This window comes from Cottoperca gobio, chromosome 2, assembly GCF_900634415.1.
Source record: "Cottoperca gobio chromosome 2, fCotGob3.1, whole genome shotgun sequence".
NCBI lineage: Eukaryota > Metazoa > Chordata > Actinopteri > Perciformes > Bovichtidae > Cottoperca > Cottoperca gobio.
Window position 1 is genome coordinate 5,794,938 of NC_041356.1, and position 20,857 is coordinate 5,815,794.

Here is a 20,857-nt window from a genome sequence, read left to right on the forward strand (position 1 = left end):
AACAGGTGGGAGCCATAACAACAGGTCGTTGATAAAATCCTATTGGTCCTGCACCAGTATCCCGGCAACAAGCTGCCTGCGTTAAATGAATTCAGTTTCCTGTGTGTGCGTTCACATCTTTCTTTATGGCCTGGACTGTTTGTTCTGTGGATACTGAGCACATTTGCCCCCAACAGGGCAGTGTTGACAGTTCCATCAGCGTTGTTTCCTCATCATCATCATCATCATCATCATCATCATCATCATCATCATCATCATCATCAGATGAAGGACCCATGCTTTCTTCTTCCTCTTTATCCATGAAGGGGTTTTCTTTCATTTTGTTTCACTCACTTCTTCTTCTCTGCGTCACTGTAATCCAGATATGTCTCTTCTTCTCTCAAGGTACAGAGTCTGCACGTTCCCGATCAGTCCGCAGCGGCGCCTCCACCCCCGGCTCCACCGCCGTCACGCCCGGCTCACCCCCCGCCTACTCCTGCCGCACCCCCGGCTCCCGCACCCCCGGCAGCCACACGCCCAAGTCTTTCAGCATCCTCCAGGAGAAGAAGGTGGCTGTGATCCGAACCCCGCCCAAGTCACCGTCCTCCGTCCAGCGGCAGCTTAAGGTTCTCAACCAGCCCCTGCCTGACCTGACGAATGTAAAGTCCAAGATCGGGTCCACTTCCAACCTCAAGCACCAGCCCAAAGGCGGACAGGTAACACTCAGGACCTCCAAAAGAGTTTCAGATTCTAATGTGTTTGCAAAGACATTTTGACAAGAGATCAAGGTCCAACTTAGTTAAATCTGCACTTTCTAAATAATAAAAATCCTTTTGTCACTCTGGCAGAAATGTTTTAAATCACACAGAAAGTTACACATGTATTGCAGTTTACAAAATAGTCCCTAAACAGAAGGTATAAAGGAATAGATTTACACAACTATGTATTTAACTGACATCATATTTCTGACATGTCTGGGTAATAAAGTTTCAAACATCATGTAATTACATGTTTCTGCCACATGGGGGCAGTAAAGGACAAAATGATAGTACACCTTTAAATAAAAATCTCACTATTTACTGGAAATTAAGCAAGACGAGTAATTGTATTACATTCAACCTATGATATTATAGGTTAATGTGGATATTTTATTTTGAAAGTACTGTTTACACCTTGGTTTATTGTAGCTGTGCAACATGGAAATCCATACACTATTATTCATAAATACAAGATGCAATGTGCTATTAAAAGACACATTACAAATATAGAAAAAGGGATTATTTAATCACTTATTTGAGCATTAACTTTGGCTTATTGTTAGAAACTACAATAAGTACAATCATCTGGCTTCATCTGGGTTGCTGGATATTTGATTTGTGATTCCGCTGCGAAGTGTCCACCCTCTTCTTCTCTGCCTCGCCCTATTAGTTGTAGAAATGTCTTAAAATGCTCAAATATCTCTCCTCACATCTTCACTATCACTTACCGCCTCGAAACTGCTGCCGTCACTTCCTCTCACTGTCCTCTCCCTGTCTGCTGTCATCAGCTGCCTCCGGCCTCGTCCCCTGACTTCCCCTCTTCCTTCCTTCTCCTTACCTCTCTCAAATGTCTCCCGATTGAAGAAGGACGCAAACCAGTTTCATCTTAAAACAGCCGTCCTCTGAAGACCTGCAGAATCATCTCAGGATCTGCTTTCGTCATTGCCGTGCAGGATTTTCCCTCCGGCTCTCAGTATTAATAATTGCAAGCGTATGTAATTACTTATTGAGAAGTTGCATCAAGGACACAGAATGAAAATATATCGCGTCACCTCACTTTTATTCTTCTTCACAACAGAAGCTAGATGCTACCTTAACACAGATTTAAATAATTAATAAAAGATTTTGCATAATGTATAACACGCGGCTGCCAAAAAAGACTTAAATAAAATATTTTCAGTATTGAATAATCTTTTCCCCTATTAATAGTTTATTTTTAATTTAGATTATTACTATAGAAAAATAAAGAAAACCTGCAAATATCCACATTTCAGATGCTTTTTTTTTGCTTTCAAAAAATGATCGATAATCGGTCATCAAAATAGTTAATTGATCAATCAACTAATTGTTTCAGCTCTACTGTAATAGGTTTTAGAATATATATACTGTATATATTCTCAATTTGACCAGTCATTGGGTTTAGTGCAGGTGCCTTGTCCTTGGTTGACCTTGCAGCTGTGTGTGTGCTGCAGCAGCTGTAGAAGTCAGTGTAGGAAGAAACAAACAGAAATGGATAGTAAGAGGTGTGTGTGTGTGTGTGTGTGTGTGTGTGTGTGTGTGTGTGTGTGTGTGTGTGTGTATGTGTGCGCATGGAAGAGGAGGAGCTGTCAGGAGAATCCAGGTCAGTGTCGAGCGGAGACGACGGAGGCTCGCTGTCAGGGCTCTTGTGTGTTTTCCTTGAACCTCTTCCTCCTTCCATTTCTCCCTCCGCCTGTGTTCACTTTTGGCTCTTTGAACGACGGAGTAGTCATTTTTCTAAATTCTTTTTATTTAACAAAACAACACAGAATGTCCCACGAGGCATAAATACTGTCATTGGTTGGATTAAACTAACATTAAGTATATCTGTATCCCTGTTTATTTATTTGATTGCTTCTTTATTTGAGCCTTTTTTTCAATTAGTAAGTTTAGGCTTCATCATATTAATTACCATCTCTGTTACCTTTTTTCCTTTTTTTATTTAGCAACATATTCAGCCAGAAATTGGTTTGAGGGTTTAACTGGCCAATGACATCATTTCTACACATACACGGATCCCTCCATCCCACACTAATCCAGGAGGCACATATAGTGTTTTCTTTTTGTAAATTCGATGTTGTTTTAGGTTCAAATTTTACACGAGAAGGTGGACTTCAGTCATGTTCAGTCAAAGTGCGGCTCCAAGGATAATCTGAAGCACTCGCCCAAAGGAGGCAATGTATGTACGCCTTTCTCTTTTCTCTTTATTTTCTCTTTCCTTTCTTTCTCTCTCTTTTCAGCTGGCGCTGTTGTAGCACTCTCTCATGCTACTTGTATGTGTTCATCTGTGTTTACTCATCTGCTTCTCAGCCATTGGCTTGTCATTCCAGACCGACTCACTAAGACCTCCTAGTTAATGTCAGAAAAATCATGTGAAAACTTCTATTAAATAATGAGACCTTTCAAAATCCTCTACTCCAAATATTGTTTTAGTTATGATTTATTTTTATTTTTTAGAGTTCACCTATTGCTTATTTTTCACTGGATTGGGTTGACATTTTTACTGAACATCCAAGAAAATTGAAGGATAATCTGGAGCACGCATTCATGTAAATAGTTGTTGTTGAAGTAATCAAATTACTCATTTTATTTATTTTTTAAACTCAAACAAAGAAGCTTTAATAAAACGAAATAATAATAATATCTCCACTAGTTTTCTCTTTCTTGCAACCACATTTCGAATCTGTGTAGTATTAATATAAATCTTGCTAAATATAGCTTGGGAGCTGAAAACCCCACTTTTTAAGATATTTTGACCAAGATTTTAATTTCCTTTAAACTTTTTTATGGAAAATAGTTACTACTTAAAAAATTAAAGATGTTATATTAATCCTTTATCATTTAATATTATTTTGAAAATAGCTTATCTTTTGTGTGTACTATTACATTCAGTAGTTTTCACATGAATCTTGCTGAGTTGGAATGAAATGACTCTCAAGCCAAAGAAGGGTTTATATCCAAAGTGCAATACATCCATGTTGCTTCTTTGTCAACCGAGACGTCAACTTCCCAAGTGATATTCTTTTGTCAGTATTTTGTTTATCCATGTATTTCTTGCCCTGAGTACTTGTGTAGGATAGTGGGTGTTGCTCTTTGGAATTAAACTCTTTTTAAAAAACGCTTCAGGCTGCTGTAACATTTCTATTCTTAAAACAGGGACACGTTGAAGACTCGATGGATTACACATCGCTAAAAGTGCAGCTTCTGCATAAAATCCCTGCATAAAAACTCCATCAATAAAAAGCTTCTGTTGTTTAGATCAGCTGAAAATTCCCCTTCAGCGCTGACAGATTGATAGGTCGTGGATTTAAAAATTGGGACACTTTTACAGGATTATTTTGGGCAGGATGCATTTTTAAGCTCCCCCCCCTCCATCCAGTTTGCCTTCAGTATTTTTGCTCTTTATATATATAAAAAAAATGTCTCCCTGTCCTTTCCAGGTCATGATTCCAAGTGTTAAACTGGACTTTAGCCACGTTCAGGCTAAATGTGGCTCCCTGGACAAAATCCAGCACGCAGCAGGAGGAGGAAACGTGAGTGTCTCTGCAGAAACACACAAACAACCTATACAATTAGCCATTTGAATCGTAGGTGTTTTCATCTATATCAGCTGTTTTGGGTTTTACTGTGTCAGTATTTGCACTTAAAATATCATATTTAATATTTGCTCGAGGCACATACTCTCATAGTGTATACACTCTTAATGTAAACAGCACTTTACAGCATGCAGGGTTGTATCTGCTTTGTTTGTACTCGCACTAATTCATACCACCCATGGACAATAAAGTTTAATTGAAGCACCTGCTCCCCGTAGCGTCACGTAGTAGTTTGTTGTCGGTGCTTTCGCCATGTTAACTTCTCTCCAGGAAATACTAAACGCATATCAGCTTTCTCTTCTTAGCATGTAGTTTTTTTAAAAACACTTTTTCAGGTAAACATTATATTTGCTTTTTGCTGCTGCCCACAGATCCAAATCCAGACCAAGAAGATCGACTTGAGCCACATCACCGCCAAATGTGGCTCCATGTCCAACATCCGCCACAGACCAGGTACGGTGGTTAAGGACGCTTTTCTTAAAGGAACATTGACACTACTTGGCACTACTCGTTCATAGATTCTCTGCAGATTGGGCACGTTTTCGTTTTACATTTAAGGGCCCTTATGAAACGAAATACAAATTATAAAGTCTGCTTTTAGCTGACTCTTGTGTATAATAAATATCTAATCTAATCTGTTTTAGTGTTATATTAAACGTAATACACTGACTTTGGATCAGTACCTCATACAACCGCACTTCAAAACATCCAAACTATCCCTTTAATTGTGCCTATTTTTGCCTTTTAACATCGAAATAGGAATATATTCTTATCAATATCATGATGATGATTTCAAGCATATCACCCAGCCCTATATATATATATATATATATATATATATATATATATATATATATATATATATATATATATATATATATATATATATATATATATATATATATATATATAAAATACTGTTTGTATGAAGATGGTAAATATATAAAGCTGCTGTTTTGGAGCAAAGTGTTCCTCCCGTGCACACTTACTCTTTGCCCTGAGTGTTGCTCGGGAGAAGCCTGTGGGCGAGCGATGCCCCGTGGGTTTGATGCCTTTCTTCTCCTTCTGTCCTGTTCCCAGGGGGAGGTCATGTGCGCATTGAGAATGTGAAGCTTGACTTTAAAGACAAGGCCCATTCCAAGGTTGGCTCCCTGGGCAACACCAGCCACACTCCAGGAGGGGGGAATATTATGGTAAAAAGAAGCACACGAATATCCCGTCCTGTTTCTGTGAAAAAAACACCCCTGACCTTTTTCTTTTCTCCCCCCCCCCCCCCTCCCTCTGCCAGATCGAGAGCCACAAGCTGAGCTTCCGGGAATCAGCCAAAGCACGGGTGGATCACGGTGCAGAAATCGTCATCACCCACTCCCCTGGGGTCGAGACAGGCGGCACTTCCCCGCGCCAGTCCTCCACCGACAGCGTCAACATCCTGGAGTCGCCCCAGCTCTGCACGCTGGCCCAGGATGTCACCGCTGCCCTGGCCAAGCAGGGCTTATGAGCGGGCTGCCTCCGCTTAGGATACCCTCCAAAATCCACACCATTACTCCTTTTTCCATCAATCTCATTCACTCTGTGTTCTCCCAAGGTCCTTCACTGCAACACTTGACCCCCGCAAGTTCTACAGTTGTAGTGATTGACTGTCGCGTCCATCAACAACCCTTCCAGCCCTCCCAGTGGGATTTTAAAAACTGAATTCTAAGATTATTCTTTATTCACAATGCCCTGGTCCCTTTCTATAATGTTTCCCATTCATTTTCGTTCACTCAAATATGGACTTTTCGGTTTAGTTTTTGATGAATGCTAAGGTTTAAGTGGATGTGTTTGTCTACGAAGGCATTGGGCGTTTTACGATTGTACAGTGATTTTTTTTTTTGCGTGAAAAGCATCACATTCCACTTGTATGGGGATAAACTGAGCTCGTGCATATAATGTCCGTTCAGAATTTATATGGTACTGAATGCAAGAAATAGCAACTAGATAGTAGACGCTAGTCTTAAAGATACAACGGTGTTGAGACACTTAACTTACAGAAACATGGCTTGTACCTGCAAAAGAATGGCTGATGAGCATGTCCGCTAACAGGTGACATGAATTTTTGTTTGTGCGTTGGTTGGTTCTAATCTTATGATTTCCTGATATGTGCTGAATTGTTGGACAAATTGTGTTCTCTTTCTTTTTATATATGTCACTGTAGTGGAAGTTTTGTATGTTCCCTGTGGCTGCACTGGCTTATTAGCACTTAAATGTGGATAACCACTGCAGTTATGTCGAGTCAAGCGCTGAAAGGCTAGCTTTCCAATAGATTTTCCTTTTTCTTTTTCGCAAATCAATGGCCTGCTCTTTTTTGTTTGGTTGTACATTAGTAACTTTATTAGGCTACAACAATGCTGTTATGCTGGCATGGCAAATAAATGATAAATAAATTAGATCTATTTCGAGCAATCTTAGTGTAGATGGCCATGATTCATTCTAGTGTCTATACTTCACGGTCAGATCCTCAGATCCCGAAAAAAGCCCCTTCATGGTCCTGTGATCTTTCTCCTTTTGCAGAGACTGGGTTGTACAATGTGTTTGAATGGGCAAAGTTTGTTTCAAAAGTGGAAAAAATATGAAGCTTTATATGAAAACATTCCATTAAAAGACCAGCTACCTTGTGCGATTGAACCAGTAACTTGACGGGAAATGAAAGCCGAAACGACAGAGAAAATTAATAATGGGAGTAACCCTTCAACCTGCAGCTGTTAGAATTCATTTAAAAAAAAAAAAGAAGAAGAAAAGTGTTCGAGCATATTCTCTGCTCACCATTGTGGAACTCCACTGCCGCCCCTTCTCCTCCTCCCCCGGTGTCAGTTACCCCTCCAGTGTGTTTCTGTGCTTCCTATATCCTTGCCTCCCTCCCTCAGCCCCTCTTTGCCTGTGTAAGTGTATTTAAAAGACCATGTAGATGTGTGCACACTTTCCGATGTTTGAGATGTACTGATGACAAATGCTCCTACAGGATGATGACAACAGAAATAAAGAAATAAAAACAGATCTAGTCTCTCGTATGAATTCTCAAAAAAAGTTGTGATAAAAATAAATTGTATCTTCTTAGATTTACCTGATAACTTTTATTGTGAAGGAAAAAACACTGTTTGATTAAATGTATTTACTTATGTTTTGCACTTCTGCATTTAGGCTACATAGTGGGAACTAAGGAGCCTGGTGTAATTGTGTTGTACTTTTTGTCCACTGTTCTTTATTGTGCTAACTGAGCTAGCTTAAAAGCCTGCAAAGACGTGCAACAGCGCCCCCTAGAGTCCCGCTTTACGACTTTCACAGGACGTCCTCAGGTGTTTTTTACAGCATCAATTAGCACATTGTCGTTACACGGTCCAGCCGTATTCTAGGTTTCGACTCGTTCGTTTTTACAAGGGTTTTGTACGGATTCAATTACCAAGACACGACGTGGTAATAACTGCGTTTTGGAGGAACTAATATGCGTAATTTGTTCCCCTTGGAGTGAGCCAGTGTAGCTGTTTTCCCTGTTTCCATTAGTGCTAGCTAAGTTAGTTAGCTTCATATTTAGCATACAGACACGAGAGGGGTAGAAGCGAACACTTATTTATCTTCTCTCGTTTACTTTTGGTAAGAAAGCAAGATAATAATAATTTGACAATTTTTTTCTCATTTGTCTCTTAGAAAAAGAAGGGAAAACATTTTCTAATCCAACTTTGAGCTACTTTACTTGAGTATTTACTCTTTGAAACTAATGCAACCGATATACATATTGTACTTTTAATGTTACGGTTATTATTTTGCAAATATCTTTTTACAAATATGATAAATGTAGCGGAGAGAATATGATGCATTACTTTAGATTAGAATAGTAATATATAGTAGTCAATGTGGGCGTAATATATGAATATATATTAAGGAGGAGCCATTCTCCATTTAATTTTTAAGTACATTTTCCTGACAATACATTTTTAGTTTTACTTCGTAATGCAACATTCATCACTGGAAGTGTCAAATCCGTCGTGTCTGTTATAGCCCACTACCTTGTCCACCTGGGATATTAAACAACCTGTTGATATTCAATTGGAGGATTATAGCCCTCACGTGAACGCACCATCCGAGTGCAGTTCAGAGTGTGTTAACACCCGTTTGCGTTTAAGTCATATTCGCCGTGTCATTTCCCATAATGCTGGATAAAGCAGAGGGTTGAGGAGGAGAACATCTGGACCAGCTGCACACTGCTTCTTTAAGCTCCGCCGCCGATAAATTAGCACGCCGATCAACTGTCGCTGTCCGGTGAGGGAGGTGCTGAAATCAGAGCGCTCTCCTTCTCCCCCACCCACCCACCATCCTCAGCTCTCTCTTATCGGTCTCTCTCCCTATTGCTGCCGATCGACCGACACTTGCAGCCATTTTACGCAGGACGAACCCAATCATGTCGTGAGGGAAGCTCGCTGGTCACCTGGGCAGAGCCAGCAGCCGCCGCGCGTCCCGGTGGTTGCACACAGGCGGGCGGGCAGGCAGGTCCGGCCAAAATGGTGAAGAGGAAAAGCCTGGACGACAACGAGCCGGAGTGCGGGAAAGGAATACCATTCCCCATTCAGACCTTCCTATGGAGGCAAACGAGGTTAGTGTGTGCTTCAGTTGAAATTGATAACAGGTGTTTGCCTTTGCCGAGAATAAGGATCAAGGATTTGACAGCAGCTGTGTCATGACACAGGAGAAGACACATGCATTTCTATCCCAATAAGCGTCAACATAGATGTAATACCCTATTATAATTCAACCCCGCCACTGAGTGTGTCAGTTGTCTGGTTTCATTGAATGTTTTAAATAGAAGGAGGTGGGCTGCCTGTTTTTCACAAGGGGTTAACTGTGAGTGGAGACAGGATTGCATGATGTCACACCTGTAAAGCAAATATAGAAAGTGGGCCAAAGAACATGAGACTAAATGTCATGTATAGTATTTTGTTTGTTAGAAATACAATTCGACATTGGAGATTTAATGGTGTAAGCCCACATTCATATTTAAAAAAAAATCTTATATAAGTATGTTTCTTTTGTGTTTTTTTTTTAGTGCGTTTCTTCGTCCAAAGTTGGGGAAACAGTATGAAGCATCTTGTGTGGTAAGTTATTTCATAACGCAATGTGCGTGGTGAGGGAAATTAATCACTCTCATTCCCAGTAATCTGTTTTTACCTTAATGCACCTGCAAATCAAGTGGGCTCTTGATTCTGCATTTAGCAAATTAGTTTTCCTCCTATTACCCTGGAGCCAGACCTTCGGAAACTCATATCCATAATGACGTTTCTCCAGATCCCTTTGGATTTAAACAGAGCTGCCACTGTCTCTCCCACAGGCTTTGCCTAGCTTGGGGCCATGTGGGGCCTTTAGATAGTCAAAGAAAGAAGCTTTAGTCCCTGGCTGATGTCTCTTTTCTCCTTTTCTCTGGCTGCCTACCCAGTCCTTTGAGCGGGTGCTGGTGGAGAATAAGCTTCACGGGCTGTCGCCGGCCCTGTCAGAGGCCATCCAGAGCATCTCTCGTTGGGAGCTCGTCCAGGCAGCCCTGCCTCATGTTCTCCACTGCACCTCCATCCTGCTGTCTAACAGGAACAGGCTGGGTGAGGACACGCAACACACGTACATTACCTGCACTTCAGGAATTGAGTTGACAGCCTTATCCAGGTTATCCTCATTCAACAAAACACAAAACTGATGTTCTTTCAGTCATGGCAGTTACAGAACAGCCTGACTTTACAGTACATCACAGGTCTGAATTATCAAAAACAAAGAACAAAATAATTACCGTGTTTCTGGATCAGGTCAGCGCCTAAAAGACAATTTAGGGAATTAAAACACTGATTATTTAAAGCTGCCAAATATTAGAAAAAAGTGTTGATAATGAGAAAAAATGTGCCTTGATCTAGTATAATACATATAACATGCCAACATATAAAGTAGTGATTCCCAACCAGGGGGTACTTCTGCAGTGAAATATTCTAATTATTTATAAATAAAAAATAAGCACCATTTATCAGTCGAATGCTGGTAATATATGTAGGTAGCTAGTAGAATTGCATCACTCACCAGCCAAAAAAACAATGGTAAGCTAATCTATCTATGAGTGGTATAACTCAATATAAATAAAGAAATCTACATCTAGCTTCTGTCACGAGAAGTACTAATGCAAACTTGACAAAACCAACCTAAGCATTGATAGTTACATTTTTATTTTATAAACAGTGGTTTTCTGATAGAGCAGTGGGGGTAGGTCTTTAAAAAAAAAGGTTGGGAGCAAGTGATATAAACAAAAGGGCTGCGACTAACAACTAATTCCTTAGTCTTCACAATGTCAGCAGAAAATAGGACAATTTTCTTTTTTACATTATTCAATTGGACTTGATATTTTCTTTTAGGTCTGAAAAATCACTTTGCAATAATCACAAGTTATAAAGCAGCATATACACCCACCCACATTAACCCGTGACCTCTGACCTCCAACAGGCCACCAGGACAAGCTGGGCGTGGCCGAGACCAAGCTGCTCCACACGCTGCACTGGATGCTGCTGGATGCTGCCCAGGAATGCAACCACGAGCCCAGCTTGGGCCACGGCTGGTCTGGGGGCAGCAGCAGCAGCGCCTTTCTTCAGCCGGTGGGCAACCAGGGATCATCCCCTGGGGCTCCCGGCTCATGTTCCGGCTCTGCCCTAGGGGGGTCAGGGCCCCAGCACAGCGGCTCCCTGCTGGAGGAGGACGAGCATGCTCGTACCAAGCTCTTCCACAAGAGCATGGCCACAGTGGAGCTGTTTGTGTTCCTGTTTGCTCCGCTCATTCATCGCATAAAGGTCTGTACCCGGTGATACAGGGTTAATACCATCCATTTTTAGCAGCAGTGTCTTTCAGCCTTATTGTAAACTGGTCCAAATGAACTCCTCCAACACACACGTACTGAGGGTCACCCTATAGCTATAGATCTGTGTGTATAACCAGAAACAAGGGTCAGGTACAATACTCTTGGGATTGCATTGCAACTGAACAATGACTTGCTGTGTCTTGTTAGTGATCGTATCACATTAGTACACTTTGAAATAATCCTACAACATCATAGTATCTAAGCCTTTAAAGTAATACAACAAGTTCCTTCTTGCTTTGATTGAATGAAAATTGGACGGTTGAGAATGAAAATCTGCTTCCTCTACAAAGGACTTTTCTAAACATGTCGCTTTCTTTGCAGGAGTCGGACCTCACCTTCCGATTGGCCAGCGGTTTGGTAATATGGCAACCAATGTGGGAGCACCGCCAGCCGGACATCTCTGCCTTTACTGCACTCATCAAACCGGTCAGAAACATTGTGACAGGTGGGGAAAGAAATCCTTACTGACAGCCCTACAAGAGTTAATCTTCTTTTGTTTGTTCATAATTAAGACGTGTAATCGGCTATGCCTGTCTCAACAGCAAAGAGGAACTCCCCTGTCAACAACCAGTGCAGCCCCTGTGGATCCGGCAACCCGGGTCCCATGGTGAGTGAGTGTTTTAAGCTCAGATCTTGTCTGTTATTGCGTCCCATGTTGATTGAACGTGTTCTGAGGCTTCTTCTCCTCCCCCTTTCAACATCCCCCAGAGGCTGGCTGCTAATATTCATTAGCACCAGCCATCCGGGAGCATTAGCGTGTTTAGCAAGGGTCAGGACAGAAACCTCCCGACAACCTCAGAGTCTTTAAATATCAGGAAACGTCTGTCTGTCTTGCCGCCTGTTTTTCCACCCATCTAAAGTATCTGTCCCATCTCTCCCCTCCCACCTACAGGGCTTCCAGGTGGTTTGCGAGGCCGCCCAATCAGATTCCTCCTCCCCCGCTGCTGGCGAGCGGAGCTGTCGTCGTGGTAACTCAGTCGAGAAAGGTGGCCCCTCCCAACAACCCCCACCAATGAAAGGCCCTTCCAAGAAAAAGTGAGCACCATGAATCCCTTTAACCTTCAGAAGCAGTGAGATGGGCAGCATTTGGTCACGTGAGCGTTATTGATTTTTGATTCTGGGGTTATGTTGAAGCTTAATGCAAATTCAGGCTCGCTGTTGAGCAGCAGGGGGTAGAGGTGTCATAAAGAGGGTACATGTAACAAGGCCCCTCCACATGGGAAGTGTGAACATGGACATAAATTACACTTCTCATCCACCATTCTCTTCTAAGCTTGCACACACACACACACACACACACACACACACACATACACACACACACACACACACAGACACACACACACACACACACACACACACACACACACACACATAGATTGCCTAAACCCTAAACCAAAATGTGTTTGATGTACACAGATATGAAGCCCGTGTCTCATGCAACATGAATCTTAAGTGGGTGAAATCATGCAGTGAAAGCATATTAATGTATTATTGTAGATTCACAATGATCCATATATGAATTCCCTGCAAACTCTGCTTTCACAAAAGCTCTCTGAAACAAATAATTTGTCCGAGATGTACCCAAGAAGCCAGTGGCGTGTTGAAGCAGCGCAGTGACCCGCGCTGACACAGCGCTGGTGCCATCATCTTGTTGATGGCAAAACATTTAGCCCTGCGGCGGCGTCTGTCGAACACACTGCACAGCACAGCTCACTCCACTAGCTTGTGAGAGCTAGTGTGTATGAATAGCTCCTCCTTCCCCTGTGTCATGTGTTGCTCTAAGCAGTGCTGTCTCCTCAGTCAGCACACACACCCACACACAGCCTTCCTTGAGCATCAGCTGACGTTTGTCCACACAATCAGGGTTAATTATGCTGAAGTAATGTGCTACATGTCTAATGCTGCCAGTGTCCCTGGCCTGGCATGACATGGCCTGGCTTCGTTTTGCCTGCGCACGACTAAGAATCAATCTGTGCTCGCTTTGGCACAGACGAGGCACGTTTGACCGCTTCGGCTGGAAGCAAACGGTAAATCACTTATAATGAGTTTATTCATACACAACGAAAAGGTGAGCAGATCAAAGAATAGTCAATAAATAAGACAATAAAACACATAAAAGAACACTTAAAAATAGAAGGAAATAAAATAGGAAGAGTGTATTAGATCAGCTAATAGCACATTAACAAAACACATCTGAACAGTTGGGTTTGAAGCTGGCTACATTTGGACCATGGATTTAATTATCTGAGTAATAAGGTCGTTCTGTTGGAAAGAAGTCCAGCAGCTGCATTTTGTACAAGCTGAAGCTGTTTGATGGTCTTTTTTTAGGAAGGCCTGTGGAAAGATCAGTGCCGTAGTTATTTTCTTGGAAATAAAAGCATGATTGACTTTTTCTTAATCATCTTTTGGCCTCTAAGCTTGGCTGTGTGCCCACTGCTTTAAAGTATTGCAATATTTACATATTTGCAGTGTTAAAAACTGGGTGTCTGTGGCAACATTCCCGAGAAAAAAATGCTTCATTGCATGCACACTAAATATGGAACTATGTACACAATTCTGTAGAAGTTGAAGCTCTTGTATCAAAATCTTAAGGATTGCCACTTCAAGTCTACATAAACATGATGCATTATCCAATTGCTCTAATAGCTACATCCAATGTTTGTGATCCATGTTTGCTGGTTTGAATTTGGGGAAACTGCAACAATATCACACACTGTGCTACCAGAATACAGCATATATGCTCTGCAGGGAATCTCAAATTCAAAATTAGCCCTCGGCCCCCCCCCTCCATCCCCGGAGCTAGTTATATCCTCATACACTGAAACACCAAAGCAGTCACATGGTAATGCTGTAAAGAGAGAGATTTATCCCTATTGTCTCTCAGCGCACACTCAACAAAGACAGATTAATTGCTTCCTCTAAGTGTTGGATGGTGGGAATTTCAAGCTGTTGTGTTTGTGTGAAACGCTGCACAGTCGGCCCACATCAGCAGATATCAATCCAATCTGATCAAAAAACAAACCTCTGAGTATAAATCTTTTTCTCTGTCGACTCAGAGGCCCTGTCAGAGTGTGTATTAGTATCTCCTCCTCTGGTGAACACACCTCTGCGCCGGGCTGCCCAGATAAAATCATTTCCGCCATCAGCTCCTGTGATTAATGCAGCTTTCTCATCCGCCGCCGCATCGCGCTCCACTCAGAGCGCTGCTGATGCTGAGGCAGTTTCCATGGCAACCGCTGGCTGCTGCATCGCTCCTACCGCATGGAGTCGGGGGCTGGGCCGCTTCCTCTCCGAGGGCCTGGGCTGGCTGTCGTCACACGGTCTCCCTGGCAACCTGACACAACAGCAGAGTGTGTGTGTGTGTGTGTGTGTGTGTGTGTGTGTTGGCTAGACACTGTAACATGATACATCCTCCCTCTGCTGTCCACCCTCAAAGTGATTCATGTAGAAATCGACCATCTCTTCCTGCTCCATTTATTACAACGGCCAAGATTAAATGCCTTCCTCTGTCTCTCTCGTGGTATCAATATGTTTCTCCACAGTGTGCCGAGCTCCATACGCTCTGCAGCTCACCAACCGCTGACCTTCATTCCGGCTTATTTATAGTGGACTCACGTAGGCTTCGGCTCCCGTCTCTCCACTGCTCTCCTGACGAGGCTGGAGGGGGGCTCTGTCCTTGTTTACCATCCTCCTTTAATGCATTATTAATGAAGCATTGTGGCGGGAGTCGGCTAACATAACAGGAAAGGCCCTGACATTGTGTAATTGTTGTGTGTGTGTTAGTTGTGTTACAGTTCTGGAAAGCCTAACGACGCATGCCAAACGCATTCTTCTCATGATCCTTAATTGAGCTATTGATAAGGCCGTTGTCAAGGTCACTGTCACTTCCTTTCTGTACCGCTAACTTTTTAAAGTTATGCCACCTGTTGGCATGTCAGTGATACTAAAGCTTTCCTACGATCATTTTAATAACATTTTAAAATAGTAATAATTTTGTGTTTTTCTTCTTGTCAATTTCCATTTGGGATGAATACATTTGGAAATTTGCCACTAAAGTTCCCATCATGGAGGAAAATATTGTCTTTTTTTTTACACTTGGTGCACCTTGACCTCTGAGTTGTCATTAGCTACGGGCTACATTTATTCACAGTGGACTTCAGGGTTCAACCAGCAAAAACCAACGTTGTCTCTTCCCTAAAGGACATCAGCGCCTGCCGGCCTGCCAACCTCTCTGGCCCAACGAGCGCGTTATGCCACTTACTTTGACGTGGCAGTGCTGCGCTGCCTGCTGCAGCCACACTGGACAGAGGAGGGCGTGCACTGGGCCCTGATGTACTACCTGCAGCGCCTCAGGCAGATCCTGGAGGAGAGACCTGAACGCACCCCGGAACCTTTAGTGACGCCTCTGCCGCGCCCACGCAGCAGCTCCATGGTGGCTGCCACACCTTCACTGGTTAACACCCACAAAACTCAGGTAATGGAAGGAGGACGAGGTCTTTCATATACATGTTGTTGTGTCTGATGGTGATGGTGATCATCTGTATCCTCTGCTGTGTTTTGCAGGATATGAGTCTAAAATGCAATGAAGAGGGGAAATCTCTCAGCAGCGAGACGTTTACAAAGGTTTCTCTGACCAGCCTCCGTCGACAGGCCGTCCCGGACATCTCCTCCGACCTGGGCATGAACATTTTCAAGAAGGTCAGAGCCAGACATCCAGACGGGCACTTTAGTAGATTATAATCAGATAAACAATATATCAGGACAAGAAAGGCAGTGGTTCAGATAAATGTTCTGATTTATTTCTGTGTGATTGTCCTGCCATGGATTATTGACGAACATCTTGTGTTCAGTTTACTTACACATACACGTTTGCATCAGGACTGAGAGGACGGCGGCTCTGATTTAGAAACCCTTCTCCTCTTATTCTGTTTCAGTTTAAGAACCGGCGTGAGGACCGTGAGAGAAAGGGCTCCATCCCCTTCCATCACACGGGGAAGAAGCGTCAGCGCCGCATGGGGGTTCCTTTCCTGCTCCACGAGGATCACCTGGACGTCTCCCCGACCCGCAGCACCTTCTCCTTCGGAAGCTTCTCGGGCCTGGGTGACGATCGTCGGGCTGTGGACCGCGGGGGCTGGCAGGCCACCATCATGGGTAGGCAGAGTGCTGTTCATAATGAGAATATATTGCATGTCACCAGTCTCGAAGTCTTGCTTCCTCTCCCCCGAGCTCCCATTTGGTGAGTCAGAGGATTCTGGATCTGGCTGTCAGCTAGTGAATTAGGTCAGTTCATTAAGATTAGTATTTCTTATTAGCTTCCTTCTCTGAGAAGAGTGATTCAAATGTCCTCAAGGCACAAAGACACTATCCAGATTTAGGGACCTCCTATCGTCATACTGTCACCAGTACTGTTATATATCTGCTTAACTGCAGCTTCAAATTAGCTCCATTCCCAGGATGAAATTGTTCATAAATGCCCAGCAAATGCCCTGCAGTCAGCTGGCATTATTTTTTGTGTGTGTTTGGATCCGTATGCGTGTTTGTTTGATTCAACCTGATATGATATCTGCGTCACTTTCCAGGCAAATTCACACGAAGGGGCAGCACGGACACAGCTGCAGACGCCGACAGCCTGAGTGCCAAACATTCTCATTCCCACCACTCTCTGCTCAGAGACATGCCCGACCACTCCAACAGCCACAGCGATAACACCGTCAAAGAGGGTAAGCAGCAGGCAGAGCTGTGGTTAGTTGGATTGATCTTAAAGGGATAGTTTGGAGTGGGGTTGTATGAGGTGCTTATCCATAGTCGTAGCCTAAAGACATCTATATCAGTTTAAGTGTACACTATAGTTAGAATATTTCTTCACTTGCCGTAAGACTGCTCTCTTCAAAGTCACCAGACTCCATTGAAAAAAACAGTACTTTTACCTCGCAGAACACAGGGGGCTGCCTGTCTACTGCTTTGTGATCGGTTAGTTTATTTGTGTTATTGCGTGACTTTGGTTAGTTCGGATTCAGCAAAGTCACACAATAACACAAACAAACTAACCAATCGAGGCAGCCGGTAGACCAGCAAGCCCTGTGTTCTGCGAGGTAAAATCGTTGTTTTTTTCAAGGGAGTCTGGTGGCTTTGGTCGAGAGCATGCATGAATAAACTGAGTATAGTGTACACTTTAACTGATATTGTTTTTTTTAGATTGCACGTATGCGTTTTGTTGACGTCCACATGCACAGCGTTGCTTTTACATTGGTTTTCCAAAACTGGGGGAGTGACGACCACCATCTACTGTAGGTAAAGACCCTGTCACACAGTTCCGTATGGCAGAAACATGCCGGCGTATATGAAAAGTAGCTCAAAATTTGTCCGAGTCCAAATACGTCCAACTTTTCCACAGCGGTGTTGTAGCTGACGTATACATAACGAATTACTATAATTCGTATTAGTCGTCAGGGATAATCTTAACATAGGTTACGAATAGGTTATCCACTCGTTATCAATAAGTTGGCTGTAGGATTCACCGTCAGCCGACGTAGCCTATATCTAACGTATCTCTACCGTATTCACGTAGGTATTTACATACTATATTTATGTAGGTAAGTGTTCACGTGCGTATTCCGTATTCACGTATGTCTTACACCAAGTGCAAGTTGTGACCAAGAAGAGAGCAAAATAATGTTTGAGCTCCTAAAGAGGTTGGCAGAGTGAGTAATATCAAACATACACTTTTTATGAAAGTATAACCAGATGAACAAAGTGCTGTTAGATGAAAACTACAATCATATGACTAACCATCAGCTGACTAAACGCCAGACGCTACTGGCTCCACTGAGACCAAAAATAGGACAGGATTATATAACAGTAATATTCCTTTGACAATGTTAATTTGCATACACCAAGAACAGTGCTGGCTTCAGGCTGCGCACCACACTGCATCACATGCATGCAATTAGGTTTCCTGAGACCAAAAAATGATTATAGAAGAGAGTTGATTCTGAAATTGACTTCATAGTTAATCTGCCAGCAGAATGTAAATATATAGAAAACAGAATTTGACGACAGGTAAAGAAAAACATGCTGTGCAGTTGAAATTAGACACAATGGAGCAGTGAACATTAGAAAACCGTAACAACAATGCCCGGCGACATTCATCCAGCTGTACCATCCTCTCACGGCCTCCTTCTGCTCCCTACAGTTCGATCTCAGATCTCCACCATTACTATGGCGGCGTTCAACACCACAGTGGCGTCCTTCAACGTTGGCTACGCCGACTTCTTCACCGAGCACATGAAGAAACTCTGTAACCCCGTCACTGTCCCCGAGATCCCCGTGGAGCCTCTGGCCTGCGCCAACCTGCCGCGCAGCTTCACCGACTCCTGCATCAACTACTCCTGTCTGGAGGAAGGGGAGAACATCGAGGGGACCAATAACTTTGTGCTGAAGAACGGCATGCTGGATCTCACTGTGAGTGTTCGCTCACTCAATGAGACCTACACTAAATGATCCCTGAGGGCCAATACATGTAATGGCAGTTATTGGCCTCCTGCTGCTCCACTACCCAACACTGACACCAATGGGAATCCAAACGGAATTTAATGCTTTCTTTTCTCATTCTTGGTGCTCATTGTAAAAATTGTCCAATTGATGCTGTCTTTTGATTTGACTTATTGCTACCTCATTAAGGCGTTAGGTTTGCTTTCTGCTTTTGCTTTCAGGCCGTCTTGCGGGCTCTCTATGCCGTCCTCAGCCACGACATCAGTTCCAGGATCTGCGACGTCGCCCTCAACATCATCGACTGCCTGCTGCAGCTGGGCGTGGTGCCCGGCATGGGCAAGAAACTGTCCAAGCCCGACAACAAGGAGAACCAGGAGGCGCGAGCCAAAGACGCGTCCGGGCAGGGCCTCGGAGGAGGAGCCCAGGGAGGCGGGGCCGCCCCGGGTGGAGGGGGAGATGGAGGTGGAGGTGGAGGTGGAGGTGGAGGAGGAGGAAGTGGTGGAGGGAGCGGGCAGGGGAGCAAGGATGATGTGAAGAATAACAAGGATAATGATAAAAAGGTGTGTTCTTGCTGTATTTTTGCATAGAGATTATAAACTTGGCGGATATCTACATGAAAGTCCTTTTGGTTCATGTTCATATTCTTCACCATGAAAACAGGAGGGCTCCGGCTTCAGCACCCACCGCCTGGCTCTGACCATGCTGATAAAGATAGTCAAGTCGCTGGGCTGTGCCTACGGCTGTGGCGAGGGACATCGCGGACTGTCTGGAGATCGCCTCAGGATGCAGGTCAGACTTCTCTACCTTTCAGGGTTGCTCCGCAAATAGTTGTGTTTTCAGAAATATCAAATTCAGAATTGGAGCCAAAATGTTTACCACGGTACAAGGCAGGAAGTATGGCGTGTGAATTAACACACAGCAGTTTGTGATGTCTGAATTGTATACATTTTGTATTGATTATTGCTCCTTTGGTGTGTTTCATAAACCAAAATCAATCCTGCAGTTGTATTTCAAAGCGGATCAATATTATAGTTATTATATTAAGTGGTATTGGACAGATCAAATTCTATCTCGACATCTGATATCGTTCATGAGAATCAATGAAAAGTGATCCTGCAAACACTTTACTTCTTCTTCTTCTTCTTCTTCTTCGTCTTCTAATACATCCTGTTCCATTTCTTCCCTTCCAGGCCCAGAACTGCCTGACCAGCCTTTATAAGCTGGACAAGGTGCAGTTTCGACAGACAATGCGCGAGTATGTCAACAAAGACTCTCTCAATAACATTGTGGACTTCCTGCATGCACTGCTGGGCTTCTGCATGGAGCCCATTACTGACAGTAAGTATGGTGGCGTGTGTGAGTGGGACCAGATGCAGATCGCTACAAACAAAAACAAATGCAAGTGCGCTGATAGCAAATGCACAAATAGGGTGCATCGGGGTCTGACTGACATTGGTTTTGAGTGCTGATGCGATTCAGGTTCGGACTGATGAAGTAATAAAGTCACTAGTCTGTGCAGTAGGGCTGCAACTAGCGTTAGTGCTTCATTACAGATTAATCTGGAAATGATTATCTTTGATTAAGTGATTAAAACCAGAGAAGCGGCTAAACGCAAAAGCCAAGCATGCTGAGAAGCTCTCAGTGAAAATGCTTACGTGTTGATCATCTCCATGTAGCGTGTTAGCATGCTAACATCTGTACCTGTCTCCCTCAGCTGTAGGCTACTTTCTTTCATTCATTAGCAAATGTTAGCATGCTAACAGGCTAAACAAACCCCGGCTAAAGCGGCGTACAGCCGAGCATTACACCTGCATAACACCAGCATGTTAGTATTGTCATTATGAGCGTGTTAGCTTGCTGACTTTAGCGTTTAGCCAGTTAAACCAAAGTATTGGACACGTTTGTATTTTCGCCTGATAATGGCTCTGGGTGAAAAGTTTTAACGATCGATCAATTGTCAAATTAGTTTTTAATTTCTTGGCCGATGGTTTCAGCACCACTGTTGAGATGTTTACACTCAAGCAAACTTTGGTCTTTTTTGTATACAGTTATATGATAACCATTGCAATAGACATTCAAAGGTGTAATATGGGTGCTTCATT

General features: G+C 43.2%; 2 protein-coding genes across 7 annotated transcripts in view; both read left to right on the forward strand.

Annotated features, from left to right (window-relative positions):
- LOC115017648 (microtubule-associated protein 2-like) overlaps window positions 1-7,196 on the forward strand; it is a 52,868-nt gene extending 45,672 nt beyond the window's left edge. For all 6 annotated transcript variants that reach the window (XM_029446306.1, XM_029446330.1, XM_029446287.1 and 3 more), the window contains 5 exons: window positions 385-695; window positions 4,196-4,288; window positions 4,723-4,804; window positions 5,432-5,544; window positions 5,640-7,196. In XM_029446306.1, coding sequence (XP_029302166.1) covers window positions 385-695; window positions 4,196-4,288; window positions 4,723-4,804; window positions 5,432-5,544; window positions 5,640-5,849 — 809 coding nt within the window. In that variant the 3' untranslated portion in view covers window positions 5,850-7,196. The remainder of the gene's footprint in view (window positions 1-384; window positions 696-4,195; window positions 4,289-4,722; window positions 4,805-5,431; window positions 5,545-5,639) is intronic.
- A 1,464-nt stretch (window positions 7,197-8,660) lies between these two features.
- unc80 (unc-80 homolog (C. elegans)) overlaps window positions 8,661-20,857 on the forward strand; it is a 41,592-nt gene continuing 29,395 nt past the window's right edge. The window contains 15 exon segments of the mRNA XM_029448422.1: window positions 8,661-8,975; window positions 9,426-9,474; window positions 9,813-9,969; window positions 10,853-11,193; window positions 11,583-11,706; window positions 11,804-11,868; window positions 12,154-12,296; window positions 15,465-15,738; window positions 15,828-15,962; window positions 16,199-16,415; window positions 16,844-16,984; window positions 18,457-18,725; window positions 18,977-19,315; window positions 19,416-19,544; window positions 19,946-20,093. Coding sequence (XP_029304282.1) covers window positions 8,884-8,975; window positions 9,426-9,474; window positions 9,813-9,969; window positions 10,853-11,193; window positions 11,583-11,706; window positions 11,804-11,868; window positions 12,154-12,296; window positions 15,465-15,738; window positions 15,828-15,962; window positions 16,199-16,415; window positions 16,844-16,984; window positions 18,457-18,725; window positions 18,977-19,315; window positions 19,416-19,544; window positions 19,946-20,093 — 2,623 coding nt within the window. The 5' untranslated portion in view covers window positions 8,661-8,883.